Source organism: Phragmites australis, chromosome 9 (assembly GCF_958298935.1).
Source record: "Phragmites australis chromosome 9, lpPhrAust1.1, whole genome shotgun sequence".
Taxonomy (NCBI): Eukaryota; Viridiplantae; Streptophyta; class Magnoliopsida; order Poales; family Poaceae; genus Phragmites; species Phragmites australis.
In genome coordinates, this window is record NC_084929.1 from 1,979,092 (window position 1) to 1,997,934 (window position 18,843).

The 18,843-nt window shown below is 42.3% G+C and overlaps 2 protein-coding genes across 3 annotated transcripts; both read left to right on the plus strand.

Moving 5' to 3' along the window:
* Nucleotides 1-1,743: 1,743 nt before the first annotated feature.
* LOC133928349 (uncharacterized) lies at nucleotides 1,744-4,588 on the plus strand. Of its 2 annotated transcripts, none has more exons than XM_062374644.1 (2): nucleotides 1,744-3,110; nucleotides 3,176-4,588. In XM_062374644.1, exons 1-2 carry the CDS (start codon nucleotides 2,319-2,321, stop codon nucleotides 3,521-3,523), a joined length of 1,140 nt encoding a protein of 379 aa, XP_062230628.1. In that variant the 5' UTR covers nucleotides 1,744-2,318; the 3' UTR covers nucleotides 3,524-4,588. The 2 variants fall into 2 exon arrangements, with proteins under 2 accessions (XP_062230628.1, XP_062230629.1); XM_062374645.1 differs by having other exon boundaries at nucleotides 1,744-3,086.
* Nucleotides 4,589-6,026: 1,438 nt separating this feature from the next.
* Nucleotides 6,027-8,729, plus strand: LOC133928350 (nitrogen regulatory protein P-II homolog). The gene is made up of 7 exons (XM_062374646.1): nucleotides 6,027-6,380; nucleotides 6,502-6,547; nucleotides 6,636-6,663; nucleotides 6,742-6,829; nucleotides 7,590-7,657; nucleotides 8,012-8,081; nucleotides 8,439-8,729. Exons 1-7 carry the CDS (start codon nucleotides 6,191-6,193, stop codon nucleotides 8,549-8,551), a joined length of 603 nt encoding a protein of 200 aa, XP_062230630.1. The 5' UTR covers nucleotides 6,027-6,190; the 3' UTR covers nucleotides 8,552-8,729.
* Nucleotides 8,730-18,843: the final 10,114 nt, after the last annotated feature.

Below are 18,843 nucleotides of genomic sequence, written 5' to 3' on the forward strand. Positions count from 1 at the left end.
CGAACTAGTTTGGACCGGTAGGCAGGGGCAGGAATGATACGGATGTGTTTGGTTCACTATATATTATCATATCTCTAGTATAATCGTATTTAAGATGTGACAAATAAATTATTTATTATATCTTGAGTAAAATTTGATAAAGAAATTAGTTATTGATAGATAAAATTAAAGACCACAAATAAACTATAACAAATTAAAATTGTAATAGAGATTTAAACAACTAAAAAATCTAACAAAATATAATAAAATACGGCAGCGAACCAAACAAACCTTAAACTAGATAATTCCTCTATTATTATTAGTTGACTAGTTAACCCCTCTGTTTACAAATCAGATATTTTTTCAGCTTTAGTCCTTCTCCAACGGACTCTGCATCCGCACCTTTTCTAGCGCTACCGTAATAATACTGGTCGATTTCTTGCCGTATCCATCTCCAATGGACGCCGTCTCTGCCCCTACAGTAATACGGAGGCAGTATCTTTGCCGGACGAAGGCTGCATTTTTGCAGGAGATGTTGAGTTGCTGTATCACTGTACCATGCGTATGTGGGTGGGTTTTAGATGAGGAGGAGGGTAATAGAAGGTAGCAAATAGGGTAGCTGTTAGAGATGAAAAAAATAGAAGATACTGTAATAATATTAAAAGATACTGCAATAGTGTTATAAGGATAAATTTTTAAGTATCACCGTACATTTTCTAGCCCGTCTACTTAGGCTGCTTCTGAAACTGCTTATGCTACTGGCAGAAGCCAGAAGCCAGAAGCCAGAACAAATGAGGTTCTGGAGAAGTGGCTTCTGGAGAAGCCAGAAGCCTGTTTCTGAGAAAAATAAACTAAAGCTGAGAAGCTCGCTGAGATGTGCTTCTCTGAGAAGCTATGTGCTGAGAAGCCAAAAATTTATTGTAGAAGCCAACAACCTATTTCCAAAAACAGCTTTTTAGAAAAGCCAAAAGCACTGCTTTTCAGAGAAGCTCAAAAGCAGAAGCTCAAACAAACACGCCCTTAATCCCTTTACGGCTTCGCCACGCTGGAGCGCTGAGGTGGACAGGTTTTGCTGGGTGGGAAGGGAGATGCAGTGTAAGACATGCAACGCCGACTCATCCCCTCAGTCCACCCAGTTCTTTCCCCTTCTTCCGTTTCTCTCCTCTGTCTCTCTGGCGAGGCGGACGACAGGTCGACGGCGTGATGATCGCGCAGGCTTCCGGCTGATCGTCTTGATGTGCCAGGTCGAGGTGAGTGGCTGCAACTCCATCTCTTTGCGTTTCCCCTGTTTGTTGGTCGATTCGAGCAAGGTGGAGGGTTTTCTCGGTGGGGGTTTTGATGGGATTCTGCGCAGATTAGTCGGTAAAGATGGTCGCTTTCGGTTGATTTCTCCTGGAGAGCTTGATGGCTTGGCGATTCTAGGGTTAGCAGATAGAAGGGGCCCTTGTCCCGCTCGAGCTCGTGTAGAACACGTCGCGGACCCAACGCCCTATACGCGCGCTACCTGTACAGCTCCGGCCCTGCGCCCTCCACGATGATGTGTTCAAGAACATACATGTGCGAGATTATTTCGTGGTTTGGGGATTTTTGTGGTTTGGTGGCCAAGAACGTATTATTTTGTTTTTTTTTACCTTAATTCAGATTGCTTGTTTTTTATTCCTTTTTTTAGACTAATCCTTTTTTTTTTGTTTCCTTTGTCAGGCATGGATGCTTTAGACGTTCTTCTGGTCAGATTTCACTATGGAGGGGAATTCTTGTTGGGGGGGGGGGGGGGCTTCAATTGCAGTATGTTGGAGGACGTATTGCGATGTCTTACATAGAGCTGGATAAGCTATCTTTACCTGAGATCAAAGGGCATCTAAGTGATCATATGGCAGTTGATGATGTCGTCCGTCTACACTGGTTGTTTCCTGGAAAGGAGTTGGGCAATGGGCTGACATTGTTGGTTGACGATAATTCTTGTAATGTGATGGTTCAGCACATCAGTGACGGTGGAGTGGCTGATATATATGTTGAGGATATTAGAGTGGAAGAGGGGCCAGAGGACAAGGAAGAAAGTGGCTGGGAGTTTGAGATGGCTGAAGCAGATGACAAGGATGCAACAGTTCCTGAACCTGACGGTGGAGTCCTAGAAGCTAGAAGAGAGTAGGAGCCAAGCATTGGTACCTGCAAATGCATTGGTTCCTGAAGTTGACAATTTACAAGATGATGAGAGTCCATATTTTGACTCCAGTGAGGACTATTCTTATGAGGAGAATAGTGAAGGGGAAACAGAGAGGTGGATAAGCACTAAGAAAAGATATGACAGTAATGCATTAGTTCCTGTGTTTGCAGTTGGTATGGCTTTCAGATCGAGTATGCAGTTCAAGAAAGCAATTGTGAAGTATGGCTTGGTAACACACAGGCACATTCTGTTTCCAAAGGATGAGAAAAAGGGGGTAAGGGCTATTTGTTCTTGGAAAGGATGCAATTGGTTGATACATGGTTCAAAGACAAACATGTCTGAATGGTTCAAAGTAATCAAATTTGTGGATGACCACAGCTGCCCACCTAGGAGGGATAACAAGTTAGTCACATCAAGAAGGATTGCTGACAAGTACTTCAATGAAATCAAGGACAATCCCACATGGAAGGTGGAGCTGATCAAGAAGGCAGTTCTTAGGGACATGCTTTGTGATGTGTCACTTTCAAAGTGCAAGAGAGCCAAAGCTCCTGTGCTGCAGGAAGCATTGGATTCTACTAAAGGAGAGTACTCAAAAGTGTATGATTATCAAATGGAGTTATTAAGGAGCAATCCTGGTAGTAGTGTGATTGTGACCCTTAATCCTGAGATAGTCGACAAGAAAGTATTCCAGAGATTCTATGTATGCTTTGATGCTTGTAGAAAAGGGTTTCTTGCTGGTTGTAGAAGAGTAATTGGGCTAGATGGTTGCTTTTTTAAGGGTGCCACCAATGGTGAGCTGTTATGTGCCATAGGAAGGGAAGTAAACAATAAAATGCACCCTGTTGCATGGGCTTTAGTTGAGAAGGAAACATATGACTCTTGGTATTGGTTTCTTGGTTTACTGCAACGAGACCTCAACATCAATTGTGGAGGTGAAGGATGGGTACTCATTTCTGACCAGCAAAAGGTATGCATTGCTTTATGTTGTAAGTCAATTTCAGTTGTATTTAAGTTCAGTTTCACTCAATGTAGGGATTGTCGAAGGCAGTATTTGAGCTAGTTCCAAGTGCAAATCATAGGATGTGCGCAAGGCACATCTATGCAAATCGAAGGAAGAAGCACATTGGTCAGAAGCTGCAGAGGAAATCCTGGGAGTGTGCAAAGTCATCATGCAGAGTGCTCTTCAACTACAACAAAGCAAAGCTGGCTCAAGGCACACCTCAAGGAGCCAAGGACATGGTGTCCACTTCACCTGAGCACTGGAGTAGGGCATTCTTCAAGCTAGGATCCAACTGTGACTCTGTTGATAACAATATGTGTGAGAGTTTTAACAACTCTGTCATGGATTCTAGGTTCTTACCAGTAATTTCCATGAATTAGGCTATAAGATGCAAAGTTATGGTAAGAATTCAAGAGAATAGGACCAAGGCAGACAAATGGCAGGGGACAATATGCCCAAACATCTCCAAGAAGCTGAAGCTCAACATAGAGAGATCTGGCAAGTGCTATGTCTTGTGGAATGGACAGGATGGCTTTGAGGTCAAGGAGAAGGACAAGAGGAAGTTCACTGTCAACTTGGACCAGAAAACATGTAGCTGCAGATACTGGCAACTCTCAGGTCTGCCCTGTTGTCATGCTATCAGTGCAATTTACATGGCATCAAGGAATTTGGATGAGCAAATAGCTAGCTGTTTCTCAATCACAGAGTACATGAAGACATACGAGCATTGTTTGTAGCCTGTTGAAGGGCAGGAGAGCTGGCCAATTTCTGACATGCCAAGGCCACTTCCTCCAGCTTATGTGAAGATGCATGGGAGGCCCAAGACTCAGAGAACAAGGGAGCCTCAAGAGAAGCCCAAGGGAACAAAGATCAGCAAGGTTGTCATCAAGATGAAATGTAGATTGTGCCAGAAAACCACTCACAACGTAAGAACATGCCCTTCCAACAAAGAATCGGGCTATAAGAGAAATGCATACATCAAAAGGGATGCTACTAGAAAGAGGAAAGAAAGAAAGTCTAATACATATGTTGCAGGCACACAACAGAGTAGCAGCAGTCATCAGGTCCCACGAGCAGCACCAGTTCAGAATCAGCAGGCCAGGAAGAGGACTCCAAGACGCAATACTTCCAGGCTAGCTCATCTACTATTTGGTGACAACTAACAACAATTGAAGAATTGCAGGTCTTCTAGGACTTGCCTTTTGTGCTACTGTATGATGGATGGTGAAACCCAGGACTTGTCTGTAATAGATGGCGAATGATGGTGAAATGTAGGACTCATCTTTCTGAAACTTTTGTAATGGCATGTCAAACTCTGAATGCTAAGCATTTTGCTGTATACTTTAGGACATGTATGCCTTTTGATGTATAGTTTAGAACATGCTAAGTTCAGGACAGGTTACGAATGGTTCGGCTAAGTTCAAGTATATGCTTAGTTCAGGACATATATGCTGCTGGTTTTACCTGCTGTCAATGCTAAGTTCAGAATCTGTATGCATGGTATGCCCTGCTATCAACATAAGTGACATGTCACACACAAAAAGTGCAGTACAAGTACATCCTTTTTTCATTCAAATAGACAACAGATACATCCTTTTTTTTCATTCAAATAGGCGTTGCATGTCTCATACTGCAGCTACGGAACAGATAAGCCAAAAGATCTGGAGGGAAAGCGCTCTCTCTTCCCGCACAGCAAAACCTGTCCACCTCAGCGCTCCAGCGTGGCGAAACAGCCCTGCAAAACCAGGTGAAGGGGTTAAGTAGATGGGTTAGAAAAGGTGAGGGTGGAAAATACTTGGTTTGTAAGGTAAGTAGTCAACTAGCAATAGGTGAGGGGTTATGTAGACTTATTCCAGGCAGGAAAACCTTGGCCAGCTAAAAGATTGGGTCCTTTTTTGTGATTATATAATCGCAAAACTCGTTATTTCTTTTTCCCTCGAAAAAAAGATAACTTATGAATTGTTTTAAATTCATAGCAAGATAAATTATCTTCTCGTTGCCGCGTCATAATTTTTTGGCAAAATTTGCAATGGGAGACTCCGGCCATATGGTTTTGGCCACGAGACAATGAAAATGAAAATTCTGAATAGTAGTTATTTGATTGAAAAACTATCATAATTAAAATATAATATATTTGTTGATTAGGAGAGAGAAACAATCAAAATACTTGACTCTATTCAGGGCTCAACCAACCGAGCTAACAACCAGTTCTCAGTAACAGCTATCGATCACCGGAGTATATGACTAAGCAATAGATGATCATATATAAAAGCAAACGAGTTGACTTAGCCATTCTTGTAGGCCAAGTCTTTTCTCTCCTTAGAGACATAACAAAGCCATTTATCTTACTTTGAGATTTGTGCAATTTGAGAGAAAAGGAATATTAACCTTGGAAATATGAGTAGGCATAGATCTCAAAATGAAATGGGTGATGAATGTGCAAAGGCCAGAAAAACCGTGTCCCGTTATGGTATACTATTTACGCACGTCAAACTTATGGTATATTTGGTTGGGCTGAAACTTTTTCAAAAATTGCTTTTAAAGGTTGTTTAAAAAAAATTGCTTTTGATTTGGCTTTTGATGCGGACGAAATTTATAATATATGTAATACTCCTCAGAACATCATTTCTCAGAAGTTACAAAAGCTTCTCCAGATCAGCTTCTGATTTCCAGTAATAATGATAGTTTTTACTTCTTAGAAGTCATTTAAAAAAAAAAACTAACTGTTTGGTTTAACTTTTTTACTTTTGAGTAGTAAAAGCCACCAAAAACTAAATCAAACACTGTCTTAGTTACTGCCGATGCAGCTTAAAAAGACACACCAAACACTGTCTTAGTTACTGCGAGCTTAAAAAGACACACTTACATTTCTGTTACTTCATAGACAAAACAGAATCAAAATAGTCTCCGTCTTCAAAGGTTGTTTACGTAAATCTTTGTCCCCCTTCAAGCCTCAGAGACTGAGCGCACGAGCGAACCGAGCCAACTGAGCCGAAGCATCCGACCAAACCTCATCGGAGATCCGTACCACCACCGACGACTACAGCATGTCGCCGGCGACCTCCGCCACCGCCTCCACCGTATCTGGTGGCCTCCTCCGCCAGTCTCCGTCGACCCTGCGATCCTTCCGCACCGCCCGCCTCCTCCCCATGGGGGCTGCGAGGCCGCTCCAAGTCACCTCGACCCCTCGTCGCCTCCTGTCCACCGCCGTGCGCGCCCAGGGCGCCGCCAACCCAGGTCAAGAACCCTTGCCCCCCTTCCAATATTACATTTTGACGCCACCGCTTGGTTCCTTCGTGCCCAAATCGACCAGGGCTTGCTGGATTCCCGCTGATTCCGTTGCCTTGGTGGGTCTCAGGCTACTTGCCGGAATCAGAATTCTACAAGATCGAGGCCATCCTTAGGTGAGTATGCTGTACACCTAAAGATAAGCTTCGTAAGCACCGTTCTTCTTTGCGATAAATTTGGTTGCTCGATGCTGAATTTGTACAGGCCGTGGAGGGTGCCGTACGTGTCCTCGGTGAGTGTGGGTCACTATTGCTGAGTGTCTTGCATTGCACGCGAGCTGTTAAGTCAGATAGGTTTGGGGATTCTGCAGGGTTTGCTGGAAATGGGGGTCAGAGGCGTGACGGTGTCTGACGTGCGTGGCTTTGGAGCGCAGGGAGGGTCAACGGAGCGACATGAGGGTATGGTTCAGCTCTGCCGTGGTTGTGCACTTGCGTGGCTCTACCATTGACTGTGGTTTGCATTGTGTAGTTTCTGCATCCCTTCAGTTTCAGTCCTATAATTGTGGTTAAATGTGTTCTGTAGAGCTAATATTGCATCGAATTGTGATAGAAACCGGTGATACTTTGGCCACTTTTTGTTGACAAATGATAGAAAGACTGCCACCGTGTTTCATTGCATGGTACAATTTGGATCAAATGATCAATGTTGAGGCTGCCCTATAGCTCATGCGAACAATAAATGCTTTATGTGGTCCACCTGTTTACCATTTCAAAGAGTTTTGATTCAGAGATGGACCACTGGGTCCTGAAAGATTCCCATGATTGCTGAATTTTTGCTCTTAAGTTAAAACTCTAGTAAGTAGAATTGTAGTCTTGTAGCATATTGGCTTAGAAGTCGATTTACATCAGTTGCAATTACATTATTGCGATGTTGCTTCATCCTTTAATCAAACTTGCCATCATTCTCTTGATTTTTTGGTGTACAGATGTGAGCCATGTGCAATAACAGGATTAGGGAGAATGGTTCTGTCATGGCTTTAGTATTCATATCAGTACTTGCTAACAACTGTTGACATGTTACAGCTTGGACCATTTTTGAATTCCTGCCCAATCAATCGACTATGTTAATTCTTACTAGCTCTTAGTGTCGAAACAAGTTTCAGATTCACACGGTTCTAAGATCTCAATGTCTGATGCTTGTTTTGTTGTTGGTATTCAGGGTCAGAATTTTCGGAAGACACATTTATTGCTAAAGTTAAAATGGAAATAGTGGTGTGCAAGGAGCAGGTGATTACTTATTTACCAGTAGTTTAATAGTTCTACTTCTAGAAGATGTATTACTTACTGTTCTGCCATGCCTTTTATGAGAGAGAGGTGACCAGGGTATGAAACAAACTATGAAACCGCCGCTTCCATTTCTATGTTTTGCTGCCCATTTCTGTGGCATTTTAAGATGTTAGTAGCTCAGTTGGTTGAGGGTGTGGATGTACGCCTAGACCACTTAGGTTCGAGTTATCTTCGACGCGAATTTGAGTGCATGTTTCTTCTTATTTATAATGCCAACTAGTTCCTCCTAGGTTGATCAAGTTTTTTTCCCAATTCCATCTTGCATCATCATTAAAATGGCTATTGATTCACCAGATTGAAGCAGTAATTGACAAAATTATCGAAAAGGCAAGAACTGGAGAAATTGGCGATGGGAAGATATTCGGTAAGGGCATGGTGTTCCTGGTAACCTCGTTGAGTCACACTGCTGGGTTTATCCTAGTCCTGGAATGGACTCCTTGCGTAATTGTTTATTTTTTTAATGTGAGAGTACCTGTAATTGTTTTAGTGCCTATTGTTCAGTTGCATGGACTTTATGGTCTGAAATGGCAATTAGTTCTTGCTCTTTTAAATCTACTGGCTTGCTTCAGCAAGTTTGATTCCCAGAAATATAAATACGACAACAGACTAAGTAGCTACATTTGTGCCAACTCACATGCTCTTCAGAAGCATTGCCGTATCATATATGCATCGTGATCTTTATTTTGACGACAATTTTCTGACATGGTGTTTCATTCCCCAGTGATCCCTGTCTCGGATGTGGTAAGAATCCGCACGGGCGAACGTGGGAAGCAAGCCGAGAGGATGACCGGTGGACTGTCGGATGGGCTGTCCTCTGTGGTATCAATCTCATGAGCCACATTGCCTGCCTGTTGTCAGGTCAACTACATCCTTCTGTCCATTGTGATTGTAGCCTTGCGCAATAAACTGTAACGTGGTACATGCAAATGCCGCACGGAATCATGCATTGTGCAGATTGTCAATTACTTTCTGATGTTGAAAATTTGATGGAATGGATGTGAATTCAGTTTCAGCTCGATGCCTATTCAAGTTCAGCTTGGTTTCTTTGCCTGTGAATTGCTTTGGAGTGAGACCTTTTCTTTCTTTTTTTTTTTTGAGCGGGCTGCAATGGGATTCGTAGTGGGGGCCATATCTGTCTGGCCCAAGTTACAAAGGATGCTTGGGGCCCATCTCTATCTGGCCCTGGCTTTAAGATTTCTTCCATGATTGCAGCAGTTAGTGACGTGGCACGTTCGCACTCGCACGCCAGCGTGGACCTATGGAAGCATTGCCAAGTCTTTACTGTATAAAACAGTTACGGTTAAATCCGTTTTACTATTGGAAATAAATGAAGAAATTAGGAGAAAAAAATAGTAGATAAACTCCTTATCTTTTTTTGGATTTCATCTAAAATCAAACTACGGTATTGGTCTCGATGTATTCGTACGGTGACGCTCCTATGGCACATTCATGTTATGTCAAATGTTTATGTTTTCGTCGTAACACATGAGCACTTAGCTAGTATCTGTTGATGAAGTAGTAGAGTATAGCTTGAGAACTCGGGAATAAAGACTTAATTCTTGTGTTTGATTTCATTGATCAATGTTTGATTTATACAATATGAAGGGGTGATTGCCATTTGGGAGACATTCCCTCCTCAACGGATAAGCAACCGCCGCTGGCAATTATAATTGATCACATTAGTTCGTAATACTCCATTTGATCAATTTTGTCATCAGTATCGATTATATGAAAAACTCCTCCGAAAACTATATCAAAAAACATTAAATTTTTTAATATGAATAAATCATAGGCATCAATAACAATTACATGCACGGAAGGATGCAATGCCATCAGTGCGTGGCGGTGGGCCGAGAGGTAGGCAGCGGCGCAACACCAGTGTGTGGCCTTCAGCTGCCACCTCACGACACCACGTGTGCATCAGCATGATCGTGGAGCTGCTGCAATTAGCTGCTAGCTAAGCTCAGATCATGAACGCATCCATTCCTAGCCAAGCCTAGCTAAGCTCAACGTAATCATGTGGCTACGTGATTAGGTGTGTTTAGTGGTCAAAGCACGAGAGCTTAAACCTTCAATCTAACTTAGACACGGGACGTATGTGCGCCTGAGACGTGTATGCGTTCGACCTGTATAAATAAATAAATAAAAAATGCTCAACCAAATCATGCGTGATGTAAACACACAGGTGGCTTTGCACCCTAAGCTACACGCAGAGCTCCGGTCAAGCAAGCAAAATAGCAGAATAGCAGAAGCAGCACATCGATCGACACCTCTTGTAACTTTGAAAACCAAAAGGCCATCAGTTGTTGAATTGAATCGCGTCTCCTTTTTTGCTTTGCAGGAGTCAAAATTAATCAAACCCGGCAAATTAAGTACGACGCATCGCCACCTCTCGCGATGGGTGGTGTCGTCGCCGAATCGATCTTCGACTCGGATCTGCATGTGCCGATCAGATACGGATGGATAAGGCAGGCGACCGGGGAGATCGTGTACGCGTTGAACTGAGTTAATTGATCTATTTTTGAATCAGCTATATGTGAATGGGATTCGCCCTCTAATCTCCTTATGTCATGTATTGTTAATTATTATACGGGCTGAGCGTATGAATGGTAATGACAAGAACACACGGTCTAAGTGCCGTGATTAAATTTGACCTTTTTTTGTCACCTTTCTATCTGCCTCTGAATTGACTTGGGTTTTGACTTGCTGCAAAGCATAAGATATTTTTTGGGTCCTTCGGTAGGGGAATGCCAGAGCTCTAGTGGCATTTGAGATCTAGTGTACAACGAGTGGTGGGATCGGAAATTTTCCTTCGAAATATATCAAGCTGCTCCTAACAAATCCGCATTTGTCGAACGGTGAGCGAGCGATATATCCTGCTGTCTCATCTCAATTGGAATCCGGCCCCTTACACGCAAAACGATTTCAATTTCGTCCCCATTATATTGTCTTGTCAACAATCCTCCTCAGATGATATGAAGGGTCACTCAACTATCAGACGTAAAAATAAAAATTAGTTATATTCTTTTTATTAATTGTGTCTGTTAAAACTTGAGTTGTATACCTAACTAATTCATCCAAAAACCTGAACTTATAAAAAAAAAATCACTTATACCTCAATATGTCACACACCGGCTGCATCATCAATCTTGACAAATCGATTATTAACTGAGATCGACGTCAACAAAATTGCAACTGGTATAGTAGTGGGGTGTGAGAGAGACTGACGTGACGCTTAGCTTTGGTTCACCTTTTCCTTTTCGGTGTCCAAGCTATCTTGCCTTTCTGATGCATCATTCCTTTCGCAACTTAGCCAAAGTCGCGTGCTGCTTGTTAGCCTTGCCAACTAGAAAATAATAATAATTCATGATTAAAACTACCGGCCGGCTTTGCACCACTAGAGAGGCAGGCATTCGCATATCTTTTTCTCAACTCTCGGATCAAGTCTTTGAACCGTCGACTCAAGCAAGCTTGCTTTTTCGTGGAACTTGTACATTTTGACCCTTTTGAAAGCATACTTTATAAATATATCTCTGAGAAAATATTTTTTTAAAAAATATACCCTTTTACATAGCATAGTAACAATTGGCTCCGTGCTGGCTATCACATATGATCTTTTGTGTTGAACTCATATGATTATACGTGACAACTATCACATCGCTAATTGTCACTGTACAGTGCTATTCAATAACGACATCGATTGTTATGGTGCTGTGCCATCCAATAACGGTAGCAATAGTCATGACGTCGTAAAAAATATCCATTTCAACAATGTTTTCTAGTGATCTATGCGTAGAATTTTTTTTCTCTAAAGGGCCAAATTCTAAAAATCCCACAGCCTTTTCCAACTGAATGAGTGACAAGTTTATTTTGCTTTCTTGTAGGAAGAGAAGTTGAATAGCAACATGGCATATGTTACTGCGGTGGGCTCTTATGTGGATGAACACCTAATCAAATTCAGCGAGTCTGCCGGGTCAATCATGATTTGTTTCACTTAAGTGGAGCATCAATTTTCGCATGTGTTTTTAGTTCAGTTAATTATAGCTCTTTTGGTCAGTCTGATTTTTGGTAGGAAGATGTTTAAGCTCCCCATCCAAGTCGAGTTTTAGGATTGCCTCCACATCCAAGTTGAGTTTTTCGATCAGCCCATATATATGTCTATCTCTTTCTTTAGCGAATGTCGGAGCTCCGAACATGTTTAATTGGTAATATTCCGAAAGTAATTTATGAAGTAGTTTGTCATGAAGTGTGTCATATTTCTACCTCAAACATGTGGGTTAATATATGATCAATAGTGGCCAATATAACCATGGGATATATCCAAGCCTTTCTTACTCTACGAGCTTAAGCACTGTATCATTTTGGTCATGGTCACACTAACTTTTTACCCGCCTGAACAGAGCTTAAGCCTCTGTCAGAAATGGGCCAAGTTAATTCGTCTAAAAAAAGGCCGAAGTTCAGAACAATGCCGTATCAGGACATAGTATTTTTAGACAACCAAATAGGATAGATCATGCCTAAATGGGATTGATGCAGACAAAAAAAAAAAATTGGTGGGAATCACCATTCTATATTGGGTAATTTGGCGAAGCCGGAACACCATCATCTTCAATAAAGCAAAAATGGACTCTTCTATATAGGTAATCTTCAAAGGAATATATTGGTGATGTTTATGGGCTATGTTTCAAAATGTGGAGACAAAGGACACTATGAAAGCTGCATGCCACCATACGTAGATTATAACAATGGAGATCTTCACGGGAAATAGATGGAAGTTTAGCAATATGATATATTTATGATGTTATTTTGTATTTATATTATGGCACTTTTGGGCCAATTCTTAGATCTTTTATGGCAGCATGCTTCCTTAATCCTTGTAATAAGTATCGGCTACGTACATGTACGGATGTAGAGATTAAAATATATTTATTACTTTAATGAAATAGAACACACTTTATCTAAAAATTAGGATCGGTTATGAGCTTTTTTTTTTTGTTCTTGTGCAACAGCCCTAAATCCTACCCTCTAGGATTAGTCAACCTTTTTTGTTGAAATTTGTTAGAGAATCAGTGACATTAGTCTACCTACCTAGCTAGCCATTGTAGAAAGATAACAACACCACAATGTTGCATGCTCTGAAGTATCTTTCAAACTGTCTCTGGTGCTAGCTAATTTTTCATAATGTGTGTGGCCTAACATGGCATTATGAGAATTATTAGTGAACCCAAAAGTCAGTCATACTACCACTCCCTCCTGTAATTGAGCCTCTATTAGTCTTTCGAATCCTAACACCAACATCTCCTGCCATCAAGAACAAACCATGCATCTTTCTAGGTCAAAACATCTCGAACAAATGTTCCTTCTGAGTCAAACAGAAGGTTCTCTTTATTTAAATGCTGACTTGAAACACTAGACTGATTTATTTTTATCAAGGGTCTTGATTGGATCATACCATACGACAGTGGTCAACGAGTTAGCCTAGATCAAAGCAGCTTTACACATAGAGAGTTGAATCAGTGCACAACATGACGTAGAATGCTATCTGACTGGTCAAAATATCATAGAAAAACAAGGTGAGATTGAGGAAGTGGAGGATTAGACAGTTGTAAAGGCATATTTGAGAATTGATCATGTACGTGTTAGCCAAAATGGATGCAACTCACGTGCTTAATCATTTGCAATGGTTGAACTCAATAGCCCACGAGTTTAAGGTTCAATTGAGCAGTTAAAGAAGGATTATGGGGATGGGATAACAAGAAGTAGTCAGCTAGGATATGACAAAGTTAGCTGCAAGCATTTGTTTTTGTGTGTAGTTTGTTGCGGACACATGGGCCATGCAAAGGAATATTTGTGGAGTTTTGTTGGGCATCTTTGTGTACCTTTCATCTTTCAGTGTCGTGACTGGTTCAAAACCTAGAACAGACAAGGGATGAAGCCCATTTTTTTCATCCATTTGACATTTAAAAAAAGAACAAAGAAAAAACCGGACTACTTTCACCTTCTGCCCATGGATCTCATATAAAAAAGTTTCTAAACATTATAAAATTTCGGATGTGAGGGGAACAATATGAGGGCTTACGTGTCAAAGTAATGTCTATCTCAAAACTATACTTTCATTCTTTTCTAGTTAATCATTCTAAAATAGAAACCGGCTTTTCTAGAACTTTAACTGTTGAATTACATAAACGGTACATATACATATATATATGTATATGTATATTAGGTTTTATCGTGAAAACTACCTTAGTATCAATATATTTTTAATATTTTTTAATCAACAGGGAGGTACAAGATTGTGTAGTTGTTCAAAACGATAAATAAAATGAAACAGTAGCAGTAACTAATTAATAGGTGAACTCCTAGAATTCAGCCCGTATAGGGCATGGACGAAGAGCTTCAAGTTCAAATTTGACATGTATATGAAAGCATGAACTCAAATTTCACTACTGGCCATAAATAAATCAAATTAAATTAATGTTGGTACAACACTCTTCGACTCCTCTAAAAGAAATTAAAAAGTTGGTCCAAATCTCTTTACTTGTTCTACTCTTCTCCAAGTAAACTAACATATCATGGACGGAGAAGAGAATTAGAGAAGCTAATCCATCGCTCGACATGGAAAGCAAAAGAATTAAGCACACCCAAGGGCCGGACAGATTACTTTAAGCGAGCGTTCCGTTCCGTTTAGACGCAGCCAGCCGCCATGTCCGACCTGGAAAGAAGCCAAACTTTGTTGCTACGTCTAAAGGGAGGTGCATCCATGTTTGCTTAATTAAGAGACCAGTGTATATGTCTCGTTGTCGATTGATATGTTGTTTATTATTGAAAGAAAAATTTATCTTGGTAAGACACATAAAGAATAAATATAGGGTTTAATATCTGATAGGTAGGGTGTACAATCACCTCCACTAATCATACAAACCAAGGCTTAGTTATCTGGTGTTTACTTAATTTCTACTAAACCATATAATTTGTTTTGTTCAGCTCTTACACGCACGCACGCATGTTTCACTTGCACGTTGCACCAGCTGATCCAATACAATGCCCGGCTAAGTCTACTGCTAGCAATGGATTAAGCCACCTCTTGTCTGACCATTAGATGCTTCTTCAATTCTTGACAGTTTGGACATGTGGTCAAGGCTACCTAATTCAGCGATGCATGCATGCATCGACATACACGTTGGATCGATATATGCACACGTGCGTTTCGATCTTGACAGTGTGAGCTCTCTGCTCAGCTGTGGAATTGAAGAAACGTCGTTGGGTACATATCAATATACAGTAGCTAGGTAGCTCTATTCTGGATACATGCTTGCACCCGTCAAATATAATACATAATGGTGCGTGAACCTGCCTGGCGAGCAGCGATACGGACCGGACCGTTTCTTGTGCTTGTTTTGGCTGCAACTGGAAACCGAACATGATTTGGAATGGCACTGCCTGCAGTCCAAATTTATAATTGGAAATAAGGTCACCTAACACATGACTAAAATTTAGCCTCGTGCACGAATTATGTGAACTGGAGAGGAGGACCAAGAGCTATGTATATATGCATGCGTCCGACTTTACGATATGATTGGAACTTCGCCGTGAAAACAATTCCACACACTATTCTTATGTGTATATAGAGAGAGGTGCGAGAAAATATTTGATGCTCCTCTATTTTTGTTTCTCATTGTTTGAGTTAAACTTTTTGAGATGTTTGATGATAGCACACTCTCCGTCACCAATTATTTTTCGGATTTTTCATGATTATTTGCGTGGTGTTTCAAAGCTTGAATCATGGGAGCACGGGAGCACGGGATATGTTCTGGTAGAGGTGCTAGCTTCGGCCCTCTGCATGACTGTAAAATTAAACTACAAATAGTAGTGCTTCAATGCCTCTGCGCGCTTCAAGTTTTGTGTAATTTAGTTTCTACTATAATTGTGATGGACGCTTCGAGATTTGTGTAATTTAGTCCTTGGAAGAATACAAGGCTTATATCCTTTCTAGCTAGTAGAGTACCATATATTCATGTTGATACGTTTTGGTTTTCAAATTCGCACTCTACTAGTATCCTTCAGGAGTGAAGGATGACTCGATGGCAACACCAACACTGGAATCTAGATTGCACAAACAAGTGAACAATTATACAGTACAACAACAAAAAAAGAAGCATATTCACACAACAACATATTTGTACATAAAAAAGGTATCTTATAATAAATTACCACTTGGTCTCCAAAAGCAGGATTAAAATGGTTCCTTGTGTATCAGCTTGATTCAACTTTTGAATTCATAGGGCATATGGCACAAGTTCCTTGGTTCTGTTCAAAGATGCCCCGGACCTCTCTAAAAGTCCGGATCAGTCCGTCCTTATCCGTAAGTGGTTCTCTTTCGGCATGCAATTGAACCCATTAAATAATAACCTCCACAATAGTTACCCAGAGCTACACCATCCACTATAACAAAGTGTTAAGTAAAGATACTTCATCTGTACACAGCTTAACACTATTATAGAATCTGCTATAAATACCGACTCATCACTGCCGGTTATACAAGATCGACATTGAAAATGTATCATTGCTGATTCTTAATCTCTTATGCTCGAATCACGTTAAAACCGTTAAGAACCGGTACTGATACAGACTATCAGTGTCGGTTTTAAATACGAACCAACACTAATAGTATCACTGTTGGTTTTAAATACAAACCGGCACTGAAACATACTTCGAACCCGAATTTTCAATGCAATGTGATTTTGGCTCATCATATGGCGTCCATTTGGCTCGGTAGCTCAGGTCGTCTCTCTCGAACTTATCCTCTCTCTCACCCTCATGTCCTCACCCCCATCTCTCCCCTCTATCTTCTCTTTGACCCCCTCCTAATCCAAATCTGCATGGAGGGTGTGAGAGGAGGGAGAGATAGGGAGACACCGGAGAAAGGCCGGCTAGTGGATCGCGAGCGTGTGAGGCTCAGAGAAAGAGAGAACAAAGAGTGAGAGAGGAGGGAGAGAGAGGGAGATGTCGGAGAGAGAGAGGGCTTATCGGTGGTGGCATCTTTGCGCAGCGCGTGAGAGGGAGAGAGAGAACATAGAGAGAGGGAGTGGAGGAAGACACCGAGGAAAAGAGGCTGGTCGGAGGGGAACCCACCGGTGTTGCTCGATCTGTGGGGTCACGGAACCCGGGTGGCTAGATCCATGGGGCCATTAGATTCGTCAGCAACGGGCTCAGGTGAGCGGCGCTCGGTGGTAGGTCATCAGTGGCGCATAAGTCTAAGGCGGCAATGGCGGCGTGTCCATGTGGGGCGATGGTGGTGGCGGCGTGTCCATGCAGCGGCGGCATTCCTCTGCTAGCTGAGAGCAGCTCATCGTCACCTCTCTTGCTCTCTGCCGCATCAGGGAGCTCGTCTTCGGCCTTCATGTGTGCTGTGACGGCGGCTTTCGTGCCACCATCTTTTCTTGTGTAGGGCAGGATCCAGGCGAGGGGCGAGGTGGCAGGTGGATCCAGGCGAGGGGCATGGCGGCAGTGGCGGGATGCAGGGGAGGGGCACGATGGTGGCGGGATCCAGGAGCACAGCATGGCAGCGGTGGCCGAGCGAGCGCTGTAGTGGAGCACACTCTGTGATGATGGGATCTAGGCGTTGGCTCTGGCTCAACTGGCTCGTCATCGAGCTGGCTCAATTCATTTTTTTTGCTCTCCAGAACACTATCACTGCCGGTTCTAGACTCGGTAGTGATAGTGCTGATGTATCACTATCGGTTCCAAAATCGCAGTGATAGGGTTTTGAAACCGACAGTAATCATGATTTCTGTAGTAGTGTAAGGCCTATGTTACGGTAACAAATCACCTTATTTGCTAGACAAATTTAGACTAGATACTTCATCTGCAGACAATAGGTTCTCAACACTCAACACAGCTTAGTTCTTCATTTGACATCACGGGCTTAGGATCACATCCTTTCCATCTTCACTGGATCCATTCTTGATCTGCAGACAACAAGTAAAATATCACACCCTCACTAAATTATGAACAAGAAAAGCATTGACAATGGAATGGCCACCAATAAAACTAGTCGCAGACACAAAGCAAAAAAGAAAAAAGTAGAGGGAGCTCAACCTCCATGTCCTTTCTCCTCCACCTCCTCTCCCTCTTCTTTTCCTCTTGTCTTCTGCCAACACTTTCTATCCATACTGAGCCTATCATGCGTGGAATTTCCCTGTCCTTGAGATGAGCACCAGCTAGATAGCTACGCTGAGGAATGTCACACTTGCAAATATTAGGAAGGAGGACTTGAAGCAATGCACGATGTGGCAGGTCCAGTCGACTTGGCCCTGCTGCTGCACCTCCTGGATGTATATGCGGCCGGTGACTTGGACTTTGAGTATGTAGGAGCAGACGTGGATTGCTAGTACGCTCAGATTGTACAATGTGTAGAAAATTTTTAGCCCAAAGAACATTGTGATGATGGTGAACACAACACCGCCCGCTACTAATCGAGGCAAAAGTCGACAATCACTGACATGACATGCAAGACATTGCGCACACAAATTGGTGATTAACGTGTGGCCCACACAAGCGACCATGGAGAGCGTGAGCGGATGGGAGACCTTGTGTCGTGCCAACATGTAGTTGGAGAGGAAGACGGTGACCACATGGTCAACATAGTTGGAAATGCTCACCATGCAGACTAGTAGCGTGATGCTTCCTTGTGTGTAATAGATACAGGGCCACAAGACCCACCCCCTTCTCTCCCTGGTCCCTGTTGGATCTGCCATAACAAAACCACTATTGGTTGGCTTATTGGATTTGATGAACGCTTTGCATTCCTCGCTCACCAGCCTAGCGGTGCTCCGCAAAGTGATGCGGATCATTGGGGTCAAGGGCAACACTAGGGCGGTGGGAAGGGCATGCCAGGAGATTTAAAAGCATTCTATTGTCATCGCTGCAAAAGGTGCGGTATAGCTGCATGATGATGGTGCCGCTATGGCCAGCGAATCCCATGAGCAGGCCCAACATGATGTTGCGATTGTTGGGGAAGTTCTTGACGATGGCACCCAAGACGTTGTAGAGGCACATCGGCCACACCGTGGACCGATTGGTGTGCCCAAAGATAGCGAGGTACATCATGAGGTACACCGCCAGAT

Excerpts from the sequence above, each read along its gene's own strand:
- LOC133928349 (XM_062374644.1), top strand. The coding sequence starts at position 2,319 with ATGGCTTTCAGATCGAGTATGCAGTTCAAGAAAGCAATTGTGAAGTAT. Across the intron at positions 3,111-3,175 it reads TCATTTCTGACCAGCAAAAG|GGATTGTCGAAGGCAGTATT; the intron begins GTATGCATTGCT and ends CACTCAATGTAG.
- LOC133928350 (XM_062374646.1), top strand. The coding sequence starts at position 6,191 with ATGTCGCCGGCGACCTCCGCCACCGCCTCCACCGTATCTGGTGGCCTC. Across the intron at positions 6,548-6,635 it reads AAGATCGAGGCCATCCTTAG|GCCGTGGAGGGTGCCGTACG; the intron begins GTGAGTATGCTG and ends GAATTTGTACAG. Across the intron at positions 8,082-8,438 it reads TGGCGATGGGAAGATATTCG|TGATCCCTGTCTCGGATGTG; the intron begins GTAAGGGCATGG and ends TTCATTCCCCAG.